At 41.4% G+C, this 22,850-nt stretch overlaps 1 protein-coding gene across 2 annotated transcripts in view; it reads left to right on the top strand.

Annotated features, from left to right (window-relative positions):
• The first annotated feature begins 1,840 nt into the window (after positions 1-1,840).
• stab2 (stabilin 2) overlaps positions 1,841-22,850 on the top strand; it is a 41,113-nt gene continuing 20,103 nt past the window's right edge. For both annotated transcript variants that reach the window (XM_040143226.1, XM_040143219.1), the window contains exons 1-32: positions 1,841-1,976; positions 4,620-4,744; positions 4,839-4,954; positions 6,836-6,921; positions 7,833-7,899; positions 8,026-8,121; positions 8,355-8,477; positions 9,565-9,761; positions 10,303-10,430; positions 10,513-10,646; positions 11,181-11,260; positions 11,537-11,686; positions 13,137-13,274; positions 13,386-13,448; positions 14,026-14,142; positions 14,736-14,789; positions 14,890-14,970; positions 15,322-15,474; positions 16,174-16,233; positions 16,360-16,461; positions 16,858-16,944; positions 18,327-18,435; positions 18,519-18,699; positions 19,143-19,236; positions 19,394-19,552; positions 20,461-20,556; positions 20,882-20,974; positions 21,056-21,103; positions 21,787-21,920; positions 22,142-22,244; positions 22,533-22,610; positions 22,704-22,793. In XM_040143226.1, coding sequence (XP_039999160.1) covers positions 1,881-1,976; positions 4,620-4,744; positions 4,839-4,954; positions 6,836-6,921; positions 7,833-7,899; positions 8,026-8,121; positions 8,355-8,477; positions 9,565-9,761; positions 10,303-10,430; positions 10,513-10,646; positions 11,181-11,260; positions 11,537-11,686; positions 13,137-13,274; positions 13,386-13,448; positions 14,026-14,142; positions 14,736-14,789; positions 14,890-14,970; positions 15,322-15,474; positions 16,174-16,233; positions 16,360-16,461; positions 16,858-16,944; positions 18,327-18,435; positions 18,519-18,699; positions 19,143-19,236; positions 19,394-19,552; positions 20,461-20,556; positions 20,882-20,974; positions 21,056-21,103; positions 21,787-21,920; positions 22,142-22,244; positions 22,533-22,610; positions 22,704-22,793 — 3,438 coding nt within the window. In that variant the 5' untranslated portion in view covers positions 1,841-1,880. The remainder of the gene's footprint in view (positions 1,977-4,619; positions 4,745-4,838; positions 4,955-6,835; positions 6,922-7,832; positions 7,900-8,025; positions 8,122-8,354; positions 8,478-9,564; positions 9,762-10,302; positions 10,431-10,512; positions 10,647-11,180; positions 11,261-11,536; positions 11,687-13,136; positions 13,275-13,385; positions 13,449-14,025; positions 14,143-14,735; positions 14,790-14,889; positions 14,971-15,321; positions 15,475-16,173; positions 16,234-16,359; positions 16,462-16,857; positions 16,945-18,326; positions 18,436-18,518; positions 18,700-19,142; positions 19,237-19,393; positions 19,553-20,460; positions 20,557-20,881; positions 20,975-21,055; positions 21,104-21,786; positions 21,921-22,141; positions 22,245-22,532; positions 22,611-22,703; positions 22,794-22,850) is intronic.

Raw genomic sequence — 22,850 nt, 5'->3', positions numbered from 1 at the left:
CTACCGTGAGCCCACATTTGCGAAAGTCGTATTCATCCACTAGATCAGTCACATCCAGCAGGTATCCAGGTCAGATTGAAAAGGAGCTGGTAGATATATCGAGTAGATTTAATGCCCCAGAGGGGTAAACGGCTCACAGACAGCAGCCAGTCAGTAACAATACAGAAAATCTAGAAAAGAAATCTAGAAAACGTTCAACACAGATGAATCTGCACTAAAACCTCTGAGCTTCCTGAAGGAAAATGACCTTTGGTTTGACTAACTGAGAATAAAGCTGCTGTTGGTGTCAGTGGTGAGTTTATTGTCCAGATGTTGGCGCAGTTGAAGAGCAATTAATGGTCACTCCCCAAATCTTTCTAAATCTGGACTGACCTGCACTGGACTGACCTGGACCGGACTGGGGTGGACTGTAGAAACCTGATGTAAAATTTAAGACGAGTTGTTTTTTGGTGAACATGTGATTTATGATGAGTTTGAATGAAAAACAAAGACGACTCTTGCTGGTTCTGACAGTCAGCACAAAGTGGTGTGTGTGTGTGTGTGTGTGTGTGTGTGTGTGTGTGTGTGTGTGTGTGTGTGTGTGTGTGTGTGTGTGTGTGTGTGTGTGTGTGTGTGTGTGTGTGTGTGTGTGTGTGTGTGTGTTTGTGTTTGTTATCAGCAGTGTGTGATGACAGGGCAGAAAGTTCCAGGAAAGAGAAAACAGCAACGGATTCTAATTTACAGTCCAGGATTTCCTGCTATTCACTGCACACACACACACTGTGACATTAGTTAACTGCAGTGTGTGTGTGTGTGTGTGTGTGTGTAAACTCATCATCTGAACAGAAGAAACACTGTGACCACTTCACTGACCTGGAGCTTCCAACTTAAAATCATTCCTGGTTTTTCTGCTTGTTTGTAAACCTCCTGTGTGTCAGAGACACGTCAGGAGTTAAAACAGTCACATTTGATGAAAAACTATTTTAATCCATTTTCACACTTTACGTTAGAGTCAAAAATGACTGAAATGAAATATGTGCATATACACAGTGAGATGATGCAGCTGACGGTTGAATTTTATTTTAGAGCGATTAGAGAGTGAAACTGTTCAGTGCTTTGATTTTTTTTTTTTTAAATGTCATTAATATTTTTATTAGATGCAGTAGTGGTAGTGTTGCTGCTGCTGTTGCTGTTGCTGTTGCTGTTGCTGTTGCTGTTGCTGTTGCTGTTGCTGCTGCTGCTGCTGCTGCTGTTGCTGTTGTTGCTGCTGTTGCTGTTGTTAATTTGATATTTGAGATTATTTAGCAACTGCCGCTGCTGATGAGGGACCTTCACACACCATCACGCTGTTTCATAGTTTTTTTTTCTGTGTACAAATAGTGACACAGTAATTTTTTTACAAGCTTGAGCTGTTCTATAATAATTAAGGTGTGGACATGTTTACAGACGACTTTCTCACTTGGGTCTTGGTTCCTTGCAGCTTTATACTCTGTTAAATTGGCCAAATGAAGAGTCTGTGCTGAGAGAGGACACGACGCACGTGGGCTGAGGACAGTTTAAAAGCTGCTAAACAGAGACAAACATGTAGATGTGTAAATCCACATCACGCAGGACCCCGCAGGGTTAAATGCTCTGCGCCTGCATGATATTGCTAGAAGCCTGATGAAAACTATTTTAATTTTCTCCGCGACTGTAGAGCACAAACTTTTCAACACCTCCTCGTCTGTGTGGTTAAATAGAGTTATGTCGGTCTGTGAAAACCAGCTGAGTCAGACATTATCTCTGAGCTGGATTTTCAGGAAACACATGGAGGGTTCAGAGGAGGAGGAGGAACGATGGGAGGCTGAAAAGAGTCTGACAGGAGGAGTCCGGGACAGACAGGACAGACCAGGACACGAGACATGGAGGTCTGTCAGAGGTTTAGGCTGCTGGTTGTCTCTCTGATGACGATGATGATGATGATGGACGAGATGAAGACCTCAACTGCATCACAACAGGTGACATCATTCATTCATTCATTTATTCTTTCGGAGACATTTCCTGCTGTGGACCTGAGAACCAGACTGGTTCATTTAAAACCCTTACAACCAACTTTTAATCCTAAACCTGAATGTAAGACCTCAGAATTAACGTTTATGTTTTTAATGATTAATGTGTAAATTAAAATTCTTAATCACTCACGTCAGAGAAACTAAAGAACCCTCTGGTTTCACATCTAAAACAGCTCAAAGTCCTGTAAAGGTGGAACATGGATCAGATAAGTCACTTTAGATCACTGAAATAAAAACTGAACTAAGCTTCACTAATCAGTGAGTGTTGAAGTTTTCCTTATCTGTGGAGTTAAAGGAGCAAAGTTTTTCCTTGAGCAGTTTCAGTCCAAATGAACAAAATATGGAACAAAGTGAACATTTTTGCTATTTCAAACTTTTCTGTCCTTAAATTGTTCCAGTAATTATTTTTTCTTCCTACACTGAGTTTTCTCTCAAGGAAATGAAGTGACTCAAAGTCAAAGATTTTATTTGTGCAACGAAAGCGTTGCAGAAAAACCTGAAGGCAGTTTTGCTGCTGATTCAAACCTTTTCCAGGTTATTTTGCTGTCTGGAAGCCAATGATAAAGTAGTCCAGGTTTGTCCAGGTCTTTCCAGGAGCTGAGTGAGTGTTTCTGAGTGTTTCCTGGGTGGATCAGATGCAGCTGATAACAGCAGCAGCCGTTAGAATTATTACAGTCACTTCCTGTTTACGCTCCACTCCGACTTCATGCGGTTTGAAAGTTTTGATTTCTGGGCCTGGGGAGTTTGGAGAAGTTTCTCAGGTCTGGAAACATAAATCTGGTTTGACACTGAGACACACACAACCTGCAAAAACTGTTAAAAAACACAAACAAACACATTTTCTGTGGTAGTGAAAACTCAAATCTTACTTTCTAATGAAAAAATCATGTGACCTGTTTCCAACACAAATCAACATTTTTTTAAAGACTTTTATCAGAATAAAGTATCATTTCTACAGTGACCTGGTAAATGCTACATCTCTACTATTTTTTAGGCTGATTCCCTTCAAAAGTTAAATCCTGGCAAAAATCAAATCTGTCACACGAGTCGTAATAAAAGATGTCGGACGGCAGAAGAGCCCTGTGACATGTTTTTATTCAAAGCATGAGACCAGGAGATAAAAGATCAACACCTTATCTTATAGATTTGTAATTCCAACAGTTTAGTTTATCTTATCTTAGCTTAGCTTAGTTTAGTTTTACTCAGTTTATTCTAGCTTAGTTTAGCTTAGTATAGCTTAGTTTAGTGCAGTTCAGTTTAGTTTAGTTTAGTTTAGTCTGGGTGTGTTAAAGGTTCGATGTGTAACATTCAGAATATCCTTTTTTATCACTGACACCAGTGGCCGTGAAGCAAACTGCCGTCAGTGTCCTGTTGCTGATGCGTGTGCTCACACTACGTAGGTAGGCACGAGCGAGCATCCTCGGCCTCGGCTAAAACAGTCACCTGGTGAGGTACCTGAAGTTACACTGTTATTCTAGATTGACTATAAACTATATTTGACTCTCCGGCGCTAGCACGGCGTTAAAACAATGTGTGGAGATAGTTTGACTAATCGTTATCAGCTTGCTAGCTAGGACCGTATAGACTAGTGACGTTGAGCCAGTCCCTTCTCATTACGTGACACACTGACTGCATTTATATGATACATCGGCGTTAGCTAGCTAGCCAGCTTTATCGGTTGCTGTGTGTCCAGCTTTCACTGAGGCTCAGGGACATCAGCACAGCTAAATATGCTGAATCTTAATGCTAACGGTTAGTGAACAAGATGGAATTTTATAAATAAGATGTGTTGCCACAATTCATCATTGATGTGATAGTTTCCATCACAAGCTCTCATTCCACTAAATCAATGCGCTAATGTTTTAGCATAATAGAACAGACCTTTTATGTCGTTAGGTAACGTTACTGTACTGAATGGGTCCGGCGGTGGCAGCTAACGTTAGCTAGTGTTGCACACTGTTGCGCTGAGGCACTGAGGCACTCGGGAGCTTAAACGTCACGTCCTTTGGATTTTACCGCAAAAGTCGCCCGTGTCCTTGACGTAGAAATCAGGCCACAGGCTGTTACAGACAACCCAGAAAGTCAGGGAAGGTCTCATTTTTAAAGTCGCATTACAATCCGTTCACACATGGGAAATAAGACAGGGATCATTACATGTAAATTGCTTCACATTCTTACATATAGTACCTTTAATTTCATGATCAGTTACTGATTTTTATTGGAATTTATTTATCAATTTTAATCAAATTTGCAGAAAAAAACTGCACATTTAACAAAGACTAGTTTAAATAATTACACAATTGTAGGTGCTTTCTTTTTGGGGGCTGTGGAGGGGGACCCAGCCCTGACAGGCTCAACAAAGTGTTGGGTTGAGGTGTTTTGTTGCGTAACACTTTGGGTTCTGGTCGGGTTCGAGCGTCAGTTTGAGACCTGTACAAAACTCTGCTCTGTGTGTGGTAATTTGTTTAATACTACAAATTAGTCTGTGAACATGCACCACGCAGTGATGACCCGTCAGCGAACTGTCAGACAGTTAAAACTCAAAGTGCTCACTCATATTAAAACTCGTCTTGTTTTTGTTTGTGTCAGAACTTCTGCTCCAACTCGACGGTGCTGAAGACTCGGACGGCCTGTCACTCCTGCAGCATCAGCATGCTGATCCCCTGTCCATCAGGATACAAACAGACCCCCAGGTCCACCGCTCAAGACTGCAAGTGAGTTTGAACATCCAGCGGCAGAAAACAGCTGTTTGGTGCGTCCAGAAACCTGTATCGAGGGTCTGTCTGTCTCTCTCTGTTCTTATGTCAGGTACTTCATCAGAACCGCCAGTATGAAGTTAGGCATCAACGGCTGCTCCTTCAAGTGTTACAGAGAGGTGGAGGTGAAGAGCTGCTGTCCAGGTTACTGGGGCCCAGACTGTATCGGTGAGGACACAAAGACGTTAATGTCATTAAAATATAAAGGGTTCCTCCTCAGGAGCAGGAATGAAATGGATCAAATTTATATACATCAGCCTGTCGGATTCAGATCTGAATTTTGTCATGCTGAAGCACAGAGCAGGGACACATTTAGCTGCATTTTCAATCATTTCAAATATCCAGTTTAAATTTCTTACAGAGAAGCCAATATTTACAATTCAGTTCTGGATAATTCTGTAAACTTTCCCCCAAAATGTATGAAGAAACTCCTCATTGCCAACTGCAAGTACAGCAGTGCAGGGCCCATTGTTCTGATAACAGCTGATAACAGCTGCACGGATTTCTACAAACACTCAAAGTTTTACAGGAAGGCAGAACTTCAGAGAGGTGATGACACTGAACACACTTTAAAGTAAGTTTGAAAGTTTAACTGTCTGTAAACTGCTGAAATTCAAATATAGAGAAATCACAAAGTGCTAATGTTGTAATCAAAGAACAAAGAAATGTTTTATACTTGGAATTATTCCGTAGGAGAACGAACGTTAAAGTCAGAGTCCTTCAGTTTTCATGATATCATTTATGGCCTGCATTGATTTCAGCACTAGCCATTCAATGTGTTTACTGTACGTTCAGTAATTATTTCTTTATATAGTGGTATTCATTGTTAGTGTTCGCCATCCCCAGGCTGGATTCACATTACCTTCACAGTGCTCCAGTGTTACTGACATCAACCTCACTGTTTCAACAGAGCTGCATTAGCTTAATGCTAACGCAACATTTCCTGCTGCTGCTGCCTCACATTAAAACACTTCACCGGGCTTTTATTGTGAAGCAGCCACAGGAAACAGCGTAATAGTCTAAAAAACAAAACAACAGTCATGTCATTAAGTGTTTCACAGTGAATCAGTTAGTAAGCACCTGCTGTTACCACGGTAACCAGGGGTACCAATGAATGACGGAGACCTGTGGGATTAAAACTTGATGTTGAGTCAGCAGAGCCTTTTATGATTCGTGTCACTGGCTGAAAGTCAGTCTAACAAAGTCGGACGGTCCTCTGAAGTACAAATTCACTTTATATCAAAGAATACAAACTGAACGATGCAAATAAACCAACGGGTTCATGAAATTGACTTTACAGACCATTAGAGTTGTTGTCTGGAGTAATTTTGCTCCTGAGTCTTATTTTTCTGCATTTCAACTTGTTGTTGACTTTTGGTTTTATACCGTCACCGAATAGCTTCTGCGGGGGATCGTAACACAACATTTTCTTGAATAAGTTTCCGCCAAGATTTATCTGACAAAATACAGAAATATATTTTGTAACAGATGGAGCTGGAGGAGGAGGAGTTGTTCAGCAGTCCTCCAGGTGACTTCTGTCACATGGTCAGTCCTGCAGGATGCAGATCGTCCTGCAGGGATCAGGACTTCCTTCCCCTTTGCAGACTCCGAGTCAGCAGGACAGAAATGTGCTGACAGTTACACATGGAGCTGGACTGACTTCAAACCCTCCAACGCACAAACATACATGTCCACAGGTGGTCCTGGGAGTCAAACCAGCAGCTTTTACTGTCTCTTGTTAACTCTGTCCTCTCCGACTCTCCGTTGGGAATCTTGTGAAGTGATTCGATCTCGATGAATTTTGAAATGCTGGTCGGGACGTCTTTGTTCTGTGAGAGGAAAACTGAGAGTGAAAAGGAGGAAACAGAGACAGCCGGTGGAGTGATAACATGCAGAGATAAGACAGGGATAGAGGAAGAGGACTGAAGAGAGGGACGAAGCGAGGAAGGATGCAGGGAGCTTCAGCTTCCTCAGAGAAAACATAAGAACAAACCTCTGCTGACTGCTTCCTGTTGTGTTGTCAGCGAGGTGTGAATGTTTGTGTTTCAGAGTGTCCCGATCAGCACAACAGTCCCTGCAGCAACAGAGGAGTCTGCTCTGATGGACTGGGAGGAAACGGGACCTGCAGCTGTCAGGTAACACACCTGGATACAGTAAGAAGGTTATAAAGGTCTTCTAGATAGTTCTTGAGTTCAATCAAGAGGTTCTCCATTACATTTCCATTTACTCATTTGGCAGACACTTTTATCCAAAGTGACTTACAAGTGAGGCAACTTAGTGTTCAGTGCCTTGCCCAAGGACACTACAGCACACAGAGATTAGGAGCCAGGGATCACACCGCCAACCCCTTCGATCAGTGGACAACCTGCTCTACCACCTGAGCCACAGCCGCCCATTCGGTAGTTCAAGTGGTCATTCAAGTGATTGTGGTGATCACTGAGGAGGTTCTGGGTATTCTTCAAAAGGTTGTAGTGGTCACTGAGGGGGATGTTGGGGTCCAGAAGAAAGATGATTTAGATTAACATCCCTGAAGCTGTTCCGGAGGCTCATGGCGGACCAGCGCCTTACTGAAACACTGGATGTCGGGGTCTTTTGGGTGATTCTAGGAGGTACTTTAGGAGGTTCTAGTGGTCACTGAGAAGCATATATAAAACATTTTAAAATGTTCCAATAGTCTCTTAGGATGTTCTAATAGTGACTGGTGAGGTTTGAGAGGACTCTTAGGTGGTTCTACTGGTCATTGAGGAGCTTATAGGGGTTTTGTAAGTATTAGTAGTCATTTTTTAGGAGGTTCCTGGGGTACGATAGGTAGTTCTAGTCATCCTTTGGGAAGTCAGTTTTCATCTGCACAAGGCTGTAGAAATTCTTGAAGATGTTCTAGTGGTCACCGTGCAGGTTCAAAATGGCACTGATATGGTTCTAGTCAACCATTATCAGAAATTCTCACTGAAGAGGTTCTGGAGGACCTGCAGCTGATTGTACTGGTCGCCTAAGAGGTTATAATCATGTGCCCATTGGTGTGTGTGTGTGTGTGTGTTGGATTCAGGTGGGTTTTGCAGGAACTGCATGTGAGGATTGTGCACCTGGTCGATATGGTTCCACCTGCACCTCAGGTAAATTCAAACTAATTTTTCATAAAATCAGTCTAATATTTATATTTATAGCTCATACATTGTTTTTGTTGCTTGTGTGTTTGTGTGTTTGTTTGTTTGTTTTGTTTGTCCATAAATCTGGTCCAGTGTGTTCCTGTGTCCACGGTCTTTGTAACTCTGGATTAAAAGGTGACGGTAGATGCACCTGTTTCTCTGGATACAGAGGTCCAAACTGTGACCAAGGTCAGTCACTCTGATCATTAACGTTTGATTTTCTGATCATCAAGCAATAATTATTTCACAGTGTCATCATTACATGAACACGGGCAAGATTTAACAAGTTACCTGTGCCATGCTATTGTTACCTGTAAACCTTTAAACCTTTAAACCTTTACCTGTTACCTATACTGTTTCTGTTTCTGCTACCTGTCGGCTGTTACCTGTATCTTTCTCCTGTTACCTTTCCCGTGTTATAGAGTTACCTGAGTGTGCGGCTCTCAGCTGTCGGCAGAACTCTCGTTGTATTGAAGAGGCTCTGACGGGTCAGCTGGTGTGTCAGTGTTTACCTGGTTACCAGAAATCAGGAGATCAGTGTTTATGTGAGTTTCTATATAAACTATATCACCGTGAGCTCATACATTCTGTCATTGTGCAAATTTAATAACCTGTTTTCCATGTTTTTATAAGAGTAAAAGTTCAAACACCCATTTCTGAAAAAAAAAAAAAAAAATACAGAACTTTTCTTACCAAAGTTCAGCTCTGTGAGTTTCAACGAATAAATAACAAGACTAGGTCAACATCTACAATTTAGATAGACCAGCTGTGTTCACATATAGAGAATTTTAATACAGCTGAATTCCAAATAAAGCTGTTCTCATTCACATGTTTTTCTGTTTGTGAAAAACTGACTGTAACGTGGCCCGTTAAGACGACATTTTAACCAGCAGTCACTTCCAAACCATTTCCAAGCTGCTGCTCTGCTGCTAAAATCCTGATTTTATAATCACGACGTCGTCTGACAGAATCCCCAGACACATTAGTTAAAGGCGACGGCTGTGCTGTGATATCAGCTATACTTACCTGTAAAATGATCAGTCAGAGAGAAAGTTAGAAGCTCATTCACGTCTATACAGCTGATGTGGGGTCAGTTGAAGGAGACACTTGGAGAGGTGTGTCTCCGGGGGGAAAGACCACACACTCAACCACATGCTTTCAGGGCAACACTGGCAACTCTCTTCTATGGAAAGTAGGTAAAGTTTGTCCAAAAAGTTGCTAGATCTGTCGTTTGGTGCTTTGGTGAAGAAAAGTTGCCAAAGGATGTGAAAAGTCATTAAATGTAGCAACAAAGGTGCTAAATTGGCAACAATGCCTGTAAACGTAATGTAAATGTAATAGAAACTGTTTACGCCAATCCATTTTGAAAGAGCAATGACCAGTGTAGCAGTGGAAGCATGGGGCGTATTCATATCACAGATAATTATAAGGCTTGAGTATCACTGTTGACTTTCATAAGCATCAGTGCCAAAGGAAAAGTCTTGTTCAGACACTGCAGTTTTGGTAGCAAAGGAAACAGCAGCACGTTTACCGATTGTGGTTTTTGTTCTCATCACTGACAAGTTCATTTGTCCAGTGGGACATTTTTAAGACTGAAGAAACGTCTTAAAACTTTGACCTCTGTCTCCTCAGCTATAAACCCGTGTCTCCAGCGGCTCTGTCATGTCCACGCCTCCTGTGTCCACACTGGTCCAAACCAGCACCTGTGTGCCTGTAATGAGGGTTACAGCGGGGACGGACGAGTCTGCATGGCCATCGACCCATGTCAGACCCAACAGGGAGGCTGCTCCGCCAAGTCCACCCGATGTGTCTACGACGGACCAGGAAAGGTAATAAAATACTGGGAGGTCAGGATCAAGGACGAGAGCAGGACTAAGATCAGAATCTGGAACAAGAACAAGAGCAGGTAAAAGATCAGGATCTGGATCTAGAGCCAAGTCAGGAAAACTTTAGCATCAGGATCATGAAAAAGATCACAGGACAGGAACATGATTAGGAACCAGTCCAGTATCAGGAACAAGACTGGGATAAGGAACGGCATCAGTATTGAGTAGGGGCCAGGATTAGAAGGAGAAAGAGGATTAGGATCAAATTCAGCAACAAGATCAGGATTAGGGATCAGAAACAGGAACATGATCATGATCAGGAACAGGAACAGGACGAGGAACAAGATCAGTATCAGGTTTATGAACAGAAGCAGGATCAGGATCAAGCTCAGGTAGAGCACCAAGATCAGAAAAAGAAAACAGTTGGGATCCGGCTAAGGATCAGGGTGAGGAATGGTATCAGGAACAGTATCAGGATCTGGTTAGGAGGACCAGCTCATATGAGTAAATTTAACCCTCTGCATCTCTGCTGTGTTTGGTTTAGTCTCACTGTGAGTGTCTTCCTGGTTTTGACAACCTTTCTAACGGTGGCTGTAGCCTGAAGGACTCCTGTAGACCTGATTCCTGCCACAAGAATGCCAACTGTACCACCGTGGCCCCAGGAAGAGTGGAGTCAGTCACTTGTATTTTCTTCATTTTCACCTCTGGATCTCCTGCATGTACAGATGTTTTTAACGTGTCACCTGTCCCTCAGGTGTACCTGTCTCCAGGGTTACCTGGGTAACGGTAAAGTTTGTTATGGGAACATCATGCAGCGCCTGAACGATCTGAACACGGAACCTGGAGGACAGTGGAGCGGTCAGCTGAGCAACGCCATCTCTCTGTTCGGTATGATGATGGATTATCATTCTGATTCTGATTCTGGTTGACCGTCCCACAAGCAGTTTGCACAGAGTACCCCGGCCCGTTTAGGGTGGAGAGCTGGATCTGGGCATTCAGGACAATGACAAGGTTATTCTGGAGAAATATTGACACAGTTGCTCAAAAAGGGCTTAAAGAAATAACAAAACCGGTTAAATGTCCTAATAATGAAGAGATGATCTCAGAGTCCCAAGGAATGAGGCTCCCACTGGACCATCCAGTGGTCTGGGTTCTCCCTGGGAGTCAAATTAAGTGGAAGCTGCAGTTAAAATCATGGTCATTTACAGAAGAGATACTGCAGCTGTTCCAGTTATGTCACCTAAACATCATTTATTACTGGGTTTGAGAAATTCACCGACATTTCTGCACATTTGGAGTAAGAGTCTCAGTCTGCCTCTTCTCACTTTTTAAGTTCACAGGAAATCATTTTGTTAAGATAACATGTCATTATCATGTTGTTTACACGAATATAAAGAACGTTCTGCTCGTGTCTGTTTTCAGGGTCTCTGTCGTGGCCACTGCAGAACTCGGGTCCTTTCACTCTATTTGTCCCGATCAATAAAGGCTTCAGAGGAATTTCGGTGAGAATCACATCAAAAAACTGATCGATCAGCTAAAGTTAAAGTTAAAAGTCACTTGACTTTAAAGGAAAATTTCAGTGTTTATTTTGGAACTTTTGCTTCCTTTCGGCTCTGACAACAGTTTTGAAGGTTAATTTCAGAGACAAAATACCTGTAGAGGAAATTTGTCTAAATAAAATACATGATGAATGTTCTTTTTACTGTTTTAAATCAGGAATCATCTTACTGAAGAAGAGCCTGTAGAAATGACTGTTTCCTTTAAATGGTGTTCCCCAGGTGAACACTCTGAAAGCGGACTTGTCCAAAGCTAAATACCTGTGTAAGATGCACCTGGTTGCTGGGGTGATGCCATTTGACACTTTGAAGAAAACTGACGTCTTTTACACCCTGACTGGAAAATCAGCTGAGACTGACACATCAGAGGGGGTAAGAGAGACACAAACAGGCTTCCACGACCATGAGCGTTTCGTATTATAAAGAACACCTGGAGCACTGAGGAGGTGAGGGGAGATCAAACACGACAAGAGACAAACATTAAAACCATCAAACGAATAAAACAAAAAACACCAGGAAGGAAAAAAATGTTAAATTTAGACACAACATGAATCAAAAACAATTTCTGCCTCTTCAACAACAAAAAAGAAATTGAGGATTAATGAGATGGTTTAAAGTTTTTATTTTGGCTTTGAGTTTAGCTTTATTTCTTTAGAGCAAAGGTTTCAGTCAGAAATCAGTTCATTTTGGTGAAATTGCTGCAGTCAATGAGTTCACTCAATGAGATGAAATAAATCCACACAAGCTTTCACGTAGTTCACCTTTGGCCAACTTTGACCTACGATGCAGCACGTGCCATGGTCTAAAAAAAAACAAAACGCAGTATAATAGACAAAATCGGAAGTATATCCACGTCTCCACCCAAAATCAGTCAGCTCTTTAAGATTAGATTGCCTACGATATGACATCTTCATTTGCACTGCGTCAGAATTATAAACGTGTGCACAATCACAAATGAATTGGTTACACAGAAAACACAGGTCCAAGGCGACTGTTGCCATCTTTATCAAGAGTTTAGTCTTTTAAAAGTGACAATAAAACACATGCAACAGGGAACGTGCTGTAAACTAAATGAAAAGTAAAAGGTCTGAAAGAGGACGGTGGTCCGGCAGGACACACACGTTAGCTGAACTGCTGACTGTTGGAAACACACAGTTCCTGTTTCCTTTTGTCATAAACTCCTGAGACCTCAGTCTGCTTCAAACAAAATCTTTTTCAGATCATCTGAAACTTCCTCTCTGCTACAGGTTCAACCAGAATTAACCTCATTTCAAAAGCTATAAAATTTATTGCAGTAATCTGTCCAATCCGATATTTCCTGAAAAAAGCAGTTAAAGAGTAAAATCCTTTATCCTTTCACAGTGACGGCAGCTTGTCTTCTTCCGCATTAAACCCGGATTAGTAGATCAACATTTTCGACTTAAGATGCAGTCAGACATCACTTTACACAAAAAAGTTTGAGATCACATCATTCAAAAATAAGATCATCCCCAGGAGATTTACTACACACAGACAAAACGCGTCACGTTCTAAAGATTGGACTTCAGCCGATACAGGATTTACATGAGATGAAAGAAATCAGAAATTGACCCAGTGCCACAAGGGAGAGATATATCTTCTAAAAAGCGATAAAGGGAATCATATTTTTTATTTTTAGGCTATTCTTTATGAGAAGGGTTTAATTACAAATTCATCGTTTAATATGTTTATTTAAGACAACTTGTCGAACATCCCCCAGCTCCCCCCAACACCAGACGGTTGGTTGTCAGGTGGCGTTGAGTCAATTTTCAGTCCACAGATCATCTTGTTGGTTTTCTTCCAGGACACTAAAATCCGTATCCATGGCAGCAGAAAGAAGGGCTTGATCATCCAGTCTGATCTTCTCGCATCCAACGGGATGATCCACATTATCAATAAGCTGATGGACAGCGTCTCAGCCACCGTGGAGAGTGATACTGAGGTACATAAAGTTTGGTTTCACGCCGGATCCGATCAGTGACAAAACTGTGACAAAACCGTGAACTGATTCACCAACTGATTGTTTTTATTGATTCACTATTTTTTTTCACAGGAGAACCTGATGAAGATTATTTCTGACTATGGAAAATTTGACAAGTTCAAGTCTTTGTTAGAGGTAAGGAGATTACTGTTCATTTGCAGTGTACGATAGGAAATGCTGGTCTGCACCATTTAGATTCAGATTCAAACACAAAATTTCATTATAGTCAGTCAGATCCTGGATCTTGCTCTGACTGATAAAATATGTTGAAAGCTGTTGTGCTGATTTCCATTAAACTTCTGGATCACATTCCTGTTCCTCAGAAGATGAACCTCTCAGATTGATGGACAGCGTTCAGGGTTGAGTTCAACCGATAGTTGTGAATCACTGTTGTTCCATTGGTTGTTTTAAACTTTGACAACATGTCCAGATGATCAGTTTGCCTCTGGGTAAAACTGTATGATCAGGATCAGGACAATGTGCAGGTAGTTTTAGTATAAAGTTCTGATGTGTCGGTTTGATCAGTTTGGATTAAGAAAATCGGTTTGATTAGTTTAGAAGTTCTGTAATCATCAATACTCACTCTGCATTGAAACTGAATGTGGGATGAAGGACTCAACTCAAGAGAACGGATATCAAATTTATGTAGCTGCAACTCAGGGAGAGTGTAGCTCACAAATTGACTAATGTGGGCCGTTCCCTTCCTCTGCAGAAAACTGACCTGGCGTCTGTCATGGACCGTCCTGGGCCCATCACCGTCTTCGCTCCCAGCAGCTCAGCTTTCGATGCGATGACTGAAGGACACCTGCCTTTCCTCAGCAGTGCTGAAGTGAGAACCACTCAGCACATGAATTTTAAGGGGTGTGAAAATGTGTGCTGGACCCAACAATGACTAATTGACCAAAAATTGAAATGGACCCACCCAGTCAACCCTTGTCTGCAAATAAAATTCACACAAATGGCTAAATTAAGGCAATTTTAAGGTTAAAATGTACCCATGATCCATTACGTATAAAGTATGGTATTTTTCATACTTGAATGTACTAAGAAAAAGATTTTAAAAGATTTTTCTTACTGCTCTTTCTGCATTTTTTAAGGAGAAAGACTTCAGAGGGTATATCCCAAATAACAAAAAGTGTTTTTATCCAATAAAAAGCAAGAAAACGCATTACACATCAATTAGCACCACATCTAGAGTCATCTTTACTAAATAGAAAAGATACACAATTGTAGCGTGATTGAAAAATGCAGGTAATTCTAAGGTAAAAAAGCTGATTTTCTTGATAAGGCTTTTACACCTTAAAACCCTTAATCCATCCACAAAACCCATTAAAACCCAATCAAAGACCTGGTTTCTGTTGGGTTCTTGGGTTTTCTAACTTTCTTTCCATCTTATTTGAAATCTTTATTCTGAATCTGCAGGGTCACAACAAGCTGGTGGAGTTTCTCAGGAACCACATTGTCCTCTCCACCACAGTGAGTACAACTGTCCGCTGACTCACTCATGTCTTAATTCAGTTAATACAGTTTCCATTGCTCTGATCTTCTCATCATGATTCATTTTCCTGATTTGAAGCTGGAAGTCTACTTTGCCGTGTCAAGTCCCAGAATTGTGACCATGGCCAATCAGGTTCTGACGATTAACGTGACAGAAAATGTGAGTGTGGTCTAAACCTCTGTTTATAAGGTTCTCAGGTCTCTCCAGTGAAAAGATTCTCATTTCAATGACAGACTGCGTTGAGTTTTTTCTTCATTTTTCTTCAGGGTTCTTTTTACGCCATTTTAAGATTCCAGTATCACAGCGATGCTTATTTTGGGGGCTTAGAAAACAGAACAGTCAAAGTAGAAATATAGCAGCATTATATTACAATTAAAGCCAGTGGTGGAAAGTAACTAAGTACATTTACCTGAGTCTGAGTCTGAGTACTTCCTCCACCGCAGAGTGCGGACCATGCTTGATGTTGCATTCAGTGTCGTCTGGATTTTTGAGCGGTGTTTTGTTTCTCAGGGTCAGATTCTGGTTAACGGAGCGGCAGTGTTGGAGGCGGCAGTGGAAGCTAAAAACGGACGTCTGTATGTGCTGGATGGAATTTTGACTCCGTCCTCCATCGAACCTTTGCTGCCCCACAGATGCGACGTCAGCGAGACCAAGACCATCAAGGTGACATTCAAAGCTGCCATGTTCCTTTTTTTTTGTTTGTTTTAGTCTTTTGATGAAAATGTCCCACACTGAAACTTCAAGCACATCAAACACAGAGCCTCAGCAACATTCATTAAACAGCCTTAAACACACAGGAACAGCGTAAGACGTTAGATCTGGGGTTTTCAGCGTGAAACCTCCACAGCTTCATCAGATCCAGATCTCTGAGCAGATCTCTGCAGCTAACAGCTGATTCTGCTCTGAGACAGAACCTTACTGAATAGAAAATGCTGCTGAACCAGAGATGATATCATTGGCCGGTGGAGGAAACATTTTAACCGATCAGGAGCCAAAGTTTGTGATTCTGCAGCTTGTTGAATAAAACTTTACAGTAAAACCATTTTTCAGTTGATTTGTTTCATTTTTTTAAGAAAAAAAGCCAAACGTTCTGGATCATTGGCTCCAGTTTGTCTGATATGATGATTTTCTGTTTTTCTTTCACATTAACGTGGAGGAGATCCCAGGATATGTTTTTCGTTTTTATTCCAACAGGCTAAAATCACAAATCAAAACTTGGCCTTAACAGTCGTACAATCTGTGCGGCGTAAAACCACTTCCCTCCTCACAGCCTCTGCACATACGAGGAAAACACACCAGGGTTTACTGTAAGTTTACCTCGATGTGCTTTGGAGATCTTTAAGAATCTCCTCTCTTTTTCAGGGTGAATGTGTCAGCTGCTCAAAAGTAAAACTATCCCAGTGCTCGTCTGGAGTTTATACAGTAAGACGTCTCACTCTGTTGAGTTTTTCTTGGTTTTTTATGGACCTACACTCATATGTTAACTGTCTCTGTATGAAACAGAGATCTGTGTCTCAGTGTATGATGATCTCTCTGTGCGCTGATCAGGGCTCCTCCACTTTTGGATGTGTTTACACTCTCTCCATTGGCAGTCCAGCTGTCAACATCCCGGCAACCGGTTGCTCACCGCTCTGCAACGCAACTGTAACGGTACATAAGTGATTCGGATGTTATAAATGTACTGAATTCATTTTCAGATCAGTGGCCCTGGGCAGCATCTGTGACCAACTTTAGTTACAAATTACTGAAATGTTATAATGAAAGTAAGTGGAAACAGCAGTTGACAAAACAATGTCATATCAAGGTCCGTTTAAAAGCTGTTCTGGACCTTCTGATCACATCACATGATCTTCAGTACAAACAGAGCTGCCCAGTTGTCTCAGAATTGCTGATCTCAAATCATCTCTTTCCGAGCTCTTTCCGGACTTATTGGGCAATTTCAGTTAAAAAAAAAAAAGAAAGAAAAATGAAACAATTGAAATGGAAAATTTGACCTTTTCAAACCCATTTGAATTTGTCCAGTGATGTGTACCTGTGTGTGTTCAGACCCCAGCGTGTTGTAAAGGTTTCTATGGTCCAGACTGCACCCCCTGTCCAGGTGGATACCAGAATCCCTGCTCTGGACACGGTCAGGTCAGGCTTTCGACACACTCAACACAGTTATAACGTCCTACATGCTTCCACAAAACAGAAATTGGACTTCCTAACGGAAACATTTTTTAATGTGCCCGACAGTATTTAACTGTGTGTTAATAAGGGTTTTAAATGAGGGTTTTATTAATGGTTAGTATTAAGGTGTTTTTTTTGTAAGTATTTTAGGAGCATTTTGGAGCCATCATTTGACAGTAGAGATGACACAAACTGATGGGTAGAGATGGTTAATGATATGAAGTAAAGGTCACCGGCCTCAATGGAAGCAGGCGCATTGTGACTACAGTGTATATAAATGTTCGAACTCCTAGCCACAAGAATGGCCACATATTAATGCAGTTTTTATTGTTTTTATGCATAATTTAAGGAGTAAAGTCATTTTTTTATTTTTAAATTTAAAGGATAATTATTTTTTTTTAATTAAGGTTAAAATTCAGGTATGGCTTTAATGCCAATTGATAAAATTTAAAACCCTTAAAATTGTAAAATACCAGGAAAGCTATCTGTTTTTCTCCATCCGTTTTTATACCTTAAAAACCCTTCATTTTTTAAATATTTTAAAATTCAGGGATTGATTTAATATGGTTTATCAAGTACAAAAAGTCATCCCCTAATTTAAAAAACAAGGCAATTTTAAAGTGATTCAGAGGTTAATTTCATGGTAAATAATTAAAATAATAAATAATTTCTAGAGTAAATTTAAACTTAAACTTATAAACTTGATGTGAAAATTTTTTTGGGCAACTTGAGGGGTTTTTGAGAGATTTTTACCCCTTTAAAAACCACATAAAATTCCTTAAGTAACACGAAAGCTTACTTTAATTTATACCTTAAAACTTTACAAATAAGGTGAAAATTCAGGGATAGTTTTTGTTGATGGTTATTTGGTCAAATTTAACTTTTAATTAACCCCTTAAAACCCATTAATCCATGCACAAAAGTCTTTAAAACCTGTTCAAAAACTCCACCTGGCTGTTGCATTTTATCAGCTTTTATTTTAATATTTTACAGGGTTTGTTTGCGACTGAAGGAACCTGAAGTGTTGTTTTTTACAGTGTTTTAAGAGGACTGAAGGGATCTGAAGTGGGGTTTTTTTACAGTGTTTTTAGAGGACTGAAGGGATCTGAAGTGGGGGGTTTTTTTACAGTGTTTTAAGAGGACTGAAGGGAACTGAAGTGTTTTTTACAGTGTTTTAAGAGGACTGAAGGGAACTGAAGTGGTTTTTACAGTGTTTTAAGAGGACTGAAGGGAACTGAAGTGGGGGGTTTTTACAGTGTTTTTAAAGGACTGAAAGGAACTGAAGTGGGGAATTTTTACAGTGTTTTAAGAGGACTGAAGGGAACTGAAATGTTTTCTGTTTTCAGTGTTTGGAGGGGATTGGAGGAAATGGAATGTGTATCTGTGATTCGAACTTCAGAGGCTCTCGTTGCCAGTACTGCTCCTCCAACAAATATGGACCAAACTGTGACACAAGTAAGTCTGACTCATCTCAACTCATGACGTCGTACAGGTGGGAGCGATGACAGGACGATGTAACCACACCTGTGTGCCCACAGCCTGTCCCTGTATCCACGGACAATGTGATAACCGGCCGGACTCAGATGGTCGATGTAAACCTGAGTCGTGTCTGAAGGGTTTCACAGGCTGGTTCTGCGATCGACAGACGGCGGCCTGCGGCGTTCAGGCTCAGTTCTGTCATGCCCACGCCGACTGCGACTTCAGCAAGCGGACAACAAGGTGAGTTTACCTGTATCGATCACACTCGGTTTTAACTTTAAAACAATAACTGTGTCACATTTCTCCGCTCAACCTCAAGAGTCAGACGTCTGATGAAGAGCTCATGGGAAACTCAGATGACCGAGTCCTGACGTTCAGTGACTCTACAGGAGGTAGTGAGGCCTTTATATGGAGAGGTGGACAGAGGAGAGGTGGAGGTCAGGGTGGTGGATGGATGTACAGCATGTCTGACTCTCATACAGGAGACCAGAGTTCACATCCTGGTACAGACCTGTATTTAATGTTCACCTCTTTATTATTTTGTTGGCGAGCCCTTCAGTATCTTTGGTTGCGGTGCCCACAACGCTAAACTCTGACACCTCTCGCTTCAGACTGAGAATTGTTACCAGTGCGTCACCTCTTTATACCACACATAGTTCAATTTGTGTACTGTGTATTTTTAGGTGTGTATGTAAACCTGGTTACCAAGGTGATGGTATCACCTGTGTGGAGTCTGACCCCTGTGCTCCACCTCTCCGAGGCGGTTGCAGCGTGAATGTAAGTCGCACCAACTCTAAAATAATATCTACTGAGCTTTTAACAGTCCCAACTGTGTGTTAACCTGAATGAACACCGACGTCTGGCTCATCCGTCCTGATGCCTCACTGTCCAGTGTCGTTGTCTTTGGCTTTGTGCCGGCTGGTGCCCTCTGCAGGCTAAATGTATAAAGACGGGACCGGGGACTCACTCCTGCCAGTGTCTGACAGGATGGAGGCAGGACGGAGACGAGTGTCAACCAATCAACAACTGTAACAGTCCTGACAGAGGAGGCTGTCACCCCAACGCCACCTGCATCCACGTCGGACCTGGACAGGTAAGGTCCACTGAGGTTTTATCGTCACACGTTTCCAAAAACTAAACCATGACTTTATTCCCTTATAGGTCATATTTTCTAACCTTAAGATTTCTTATCTTTCCACCCTCCTGGCAATACGTTATCCTTGTTTCTTTTTTTGATAATATTTTCAAGTCTATGGTTCTCAATAAAAAAAAAAGAAATAAAATGTTGTCTGTCCAAAAGTGTTTCTCTGGCAGGTAAAATTTTTTAGAACAACAGATTTTTGGGTGAGTAAACAGTGTCAGTTTGATCACTGCCATATTTGTTTCCATTTTGATGAATCTGCACCATGAGAAGTCATATTTTATTAGCTGCTGGTAGCTGCTGTAAGCATGGAGACAAGATCTGATGTTAAGGAGTTTTGAACGTTTATCCACTAAGGACCTTTGAGATTCTGTGACACTGGAAAGGATGAGTTGTGCTGATCTCAGCAGTGTGTATGATGTGTGTATTCAGTTTCAGTTTCCTTTATTTCACCAGGATAATCTATTCAGTATGAAAGCTGCCTTCCATGGTGCAGCCACGGAGCCTTGGGTGCATTTATGAAAAACAGATAGAACAGTACAGTCGGTACTAAATTCCTCTGAGGAGGGGGAGGACAAGAGTGCAGCAAGGACAAAAGTCAGTGTAAACCGTGAAAAATGAAAGATGGCGGCATCGGCCCCGCCAACGCTGCTTGACTTAAATGTTAAGTCTCTCATTTGTACGAGACCTTTCTCGGTTGCTGTCTGCGGACATCACGTTCACATTATGATAAGAAACCGCAGAGGCAGAAACACTTTGAGTGTCAAAGCTGTCATCTCCTACCGGTTGGGCACCAGAGGGTCTCTCACATTTCCTGCTCTCGCTCTTTGAACACGTTCGGTTCTTTGCTAAACCAACAGAGTGACTGCAGCTGTAAGTCCGGGTACAAAGGAGACGGACGAGACTGTGAAGCCGTTAACCAGTGTGTAACTGGGAATGGAGGCTGTCATTACCTGGTGAGTGCGATAAACCCGATTCCAGACTGTAGAATGACAAACCCGGTTACTGTTCTGTCTGTTGTCTTATTACTAAAGACATATCTCTGAATCATGAAACACAAGTTCGGCGATAGTTTTTCACTGGTTTGAGTCTTTGAGGCTAAAAATGTTGTTTTTGACAGTTGTGACAAAATAATTACTGAACACCAGACAACAAAGCTTCTGACATCAAAATAAAACGTAAAATGAATATTTCATGATCAAAAGATGCCAAATCTACAAAAAACGCACCTGTGGCCGCTCGTTCTTGAATGTGATGTAACTTTGCTGTTCATGTCTTCAGGCCAGCTGTCGCCTGCTGTCTTCTCAGTGGACGTGTGTCTGCGATGAAGGATATAGTGGAAATGGACGTATATGTTTCGGTTCGGTGGAACAGGTGAGTGACGGCCATGCTCGAACGTTAGACAGTGTGGTATCTTCACTACCAAACCTGAGTGTGTTTTCCTGATGATTCCAGGAGCTGATGGCTGTGCCCGATGCCGGGGAGTTCTTCTCATGGACTCTTGTGAGTATCACTCACGTCTGAGGCCTTTGGATGTAAAACATAGTCAGAGAGTAGAGGCCTGCTCAGACCGGCATTTAGATCTGGGCCAGAAATCAATTCGTTTCGATAAATTCTCAACGAGATAATTAAATAATTTACAGGAGTAAATGGGGAACTCCATGTGCATGTGGTTATAATGAATGTCACAAATTTGCAAATCTAACTGCAACTAAAGCAGCGTGTATGTACGAATAATGACCGCAACTAAATGACAACATTCTTTATGTACATATGGAGTTGCAACTCAAGCTGGGTGTACATTACACATTTAATTGGTGTATAATTTTATATCCCAAAGTACAACTCATGTACATACTGTAGGTAAAAACAAGTTCAGAAGAGCCTATATCACTAATGTGCATGTATCGTATCATACATTTATTTAACCAAAACTCCAGTTGGGTGTATATTAAAGAACTGTGTTCAATATAAGACAGATGTGCATACATGCAGAACTAAAACTCCAGGAGACCACATATTGCAAAGTTGCCTGTATCACAAATGTCATCAGTGTTGCAAATGTTAATTATGATTTTTGTTGGCCTGGATTTCGGTTCAAACCTTACATTTTGAGCCCCTTTAAGTCTTCCTGCTGTTAGCAGTGTCGGAGTTTATACTTCTGTCTTTGTGCCTCCCTCTGTCAGAGGACCGGTCTGTTTCAATCTCTGTCGGATCAGAACCTCACGCTGCTGGTTCCGTCTTTAGCTGCTGTCGCAAAAATGTCTTCAGAGGACAAAAACTTCTGGATCAACAAAGGAAACCTGCCGAGTCTCATCAGGTTACAACTTTTTCAATTTTAATGTGGCTCATATCTTTTTACTTACTGGTGCTTTTACAAGTCGGACGTTCAGCATTTTTTATTTCATGGCTGGTGGCTTCCTGAGCTAAAATATTAACCTGAAAATGTTTTGAATGGCAACAGACTGAAATTAAATTTAGCTCTGGCTCCAGCAGTTTTTGAACATTTGTAACATCTTCCATTTGTCCCGTATCTGACAGAAATCACATGATCCCGGGTTACTATCCATTGTCCATCCTGAGCACCGTTTCCTCTGTGACTTCACTTCTCAAGACAAGACTTTCTGTTTCAACAACCAGTGAGGTGATGCTTACTGTCATTTAACATCACTTCTGCCCAGAAGAGAAGATTCAGGGTTTATTTTTTAGATGAACTATCCACATTTTGGCTGTTAGCAAATATCTTCTAATGAGAATGTTTTATTAATTGAGCGCCACATGTTTAGAAACATGAAAAAACCCAAGATGTAAAATTCCTAACTATTAACTTTTCTTCTTCATATGAAACTGTGATACATCCAAAAATAAACCCTTTGATTTATAAAAGAAATGTGTCTCTCTGTGATTTTATTCTGCGTGTTTGTTCTATCAGCTCACGGCTGTTGGTGGAGCGACCGTCACCACATCGGATATAGCTGCAACCAACGGACTGATCCACGTCATCGATAAGGTACGAGGCTCACGGTGTTAGTGATGCTGATGAAGCTTTGACGCCACAGACTGAGAGGCTGTCCTTTCTGTCTCTGCCTGTTTTCATCTGCAGGTTTTGGTTCCTGACAGGAAGCTGAGTGAAGGGCTGCTGGCGACGCTCGACCTTAGACCCGAGTTCTCTCTCTTCAGATCATATCTCATCGTATGAACACACAAGCACAGGCAGCACTTTACATTCTGAGCTTTAACTCTGGAGAAA

The sequence above is a fragment of the Xiphias gladius genome, chromosome 2, assembly GCF_016859285.1.
Source record: "Xiphias gladius isolate SHS-SW01 ecotype Sanya breed wild chromosome 2, ASM1685928v1, whole genome shotgun sequence".
Classification (NCBI taxonomy): domain Eukaryota; kingdom Metazoa; phylum Chordata; class Actinopteri; order Istiophoriformes; family Xiphiidae; genus Xiphias; species Xiphias gladius.
Note: the sequence above shows the minus strand (reverse complement) of the source record. Positions and strands in the feature narration are given on the sequence as shown.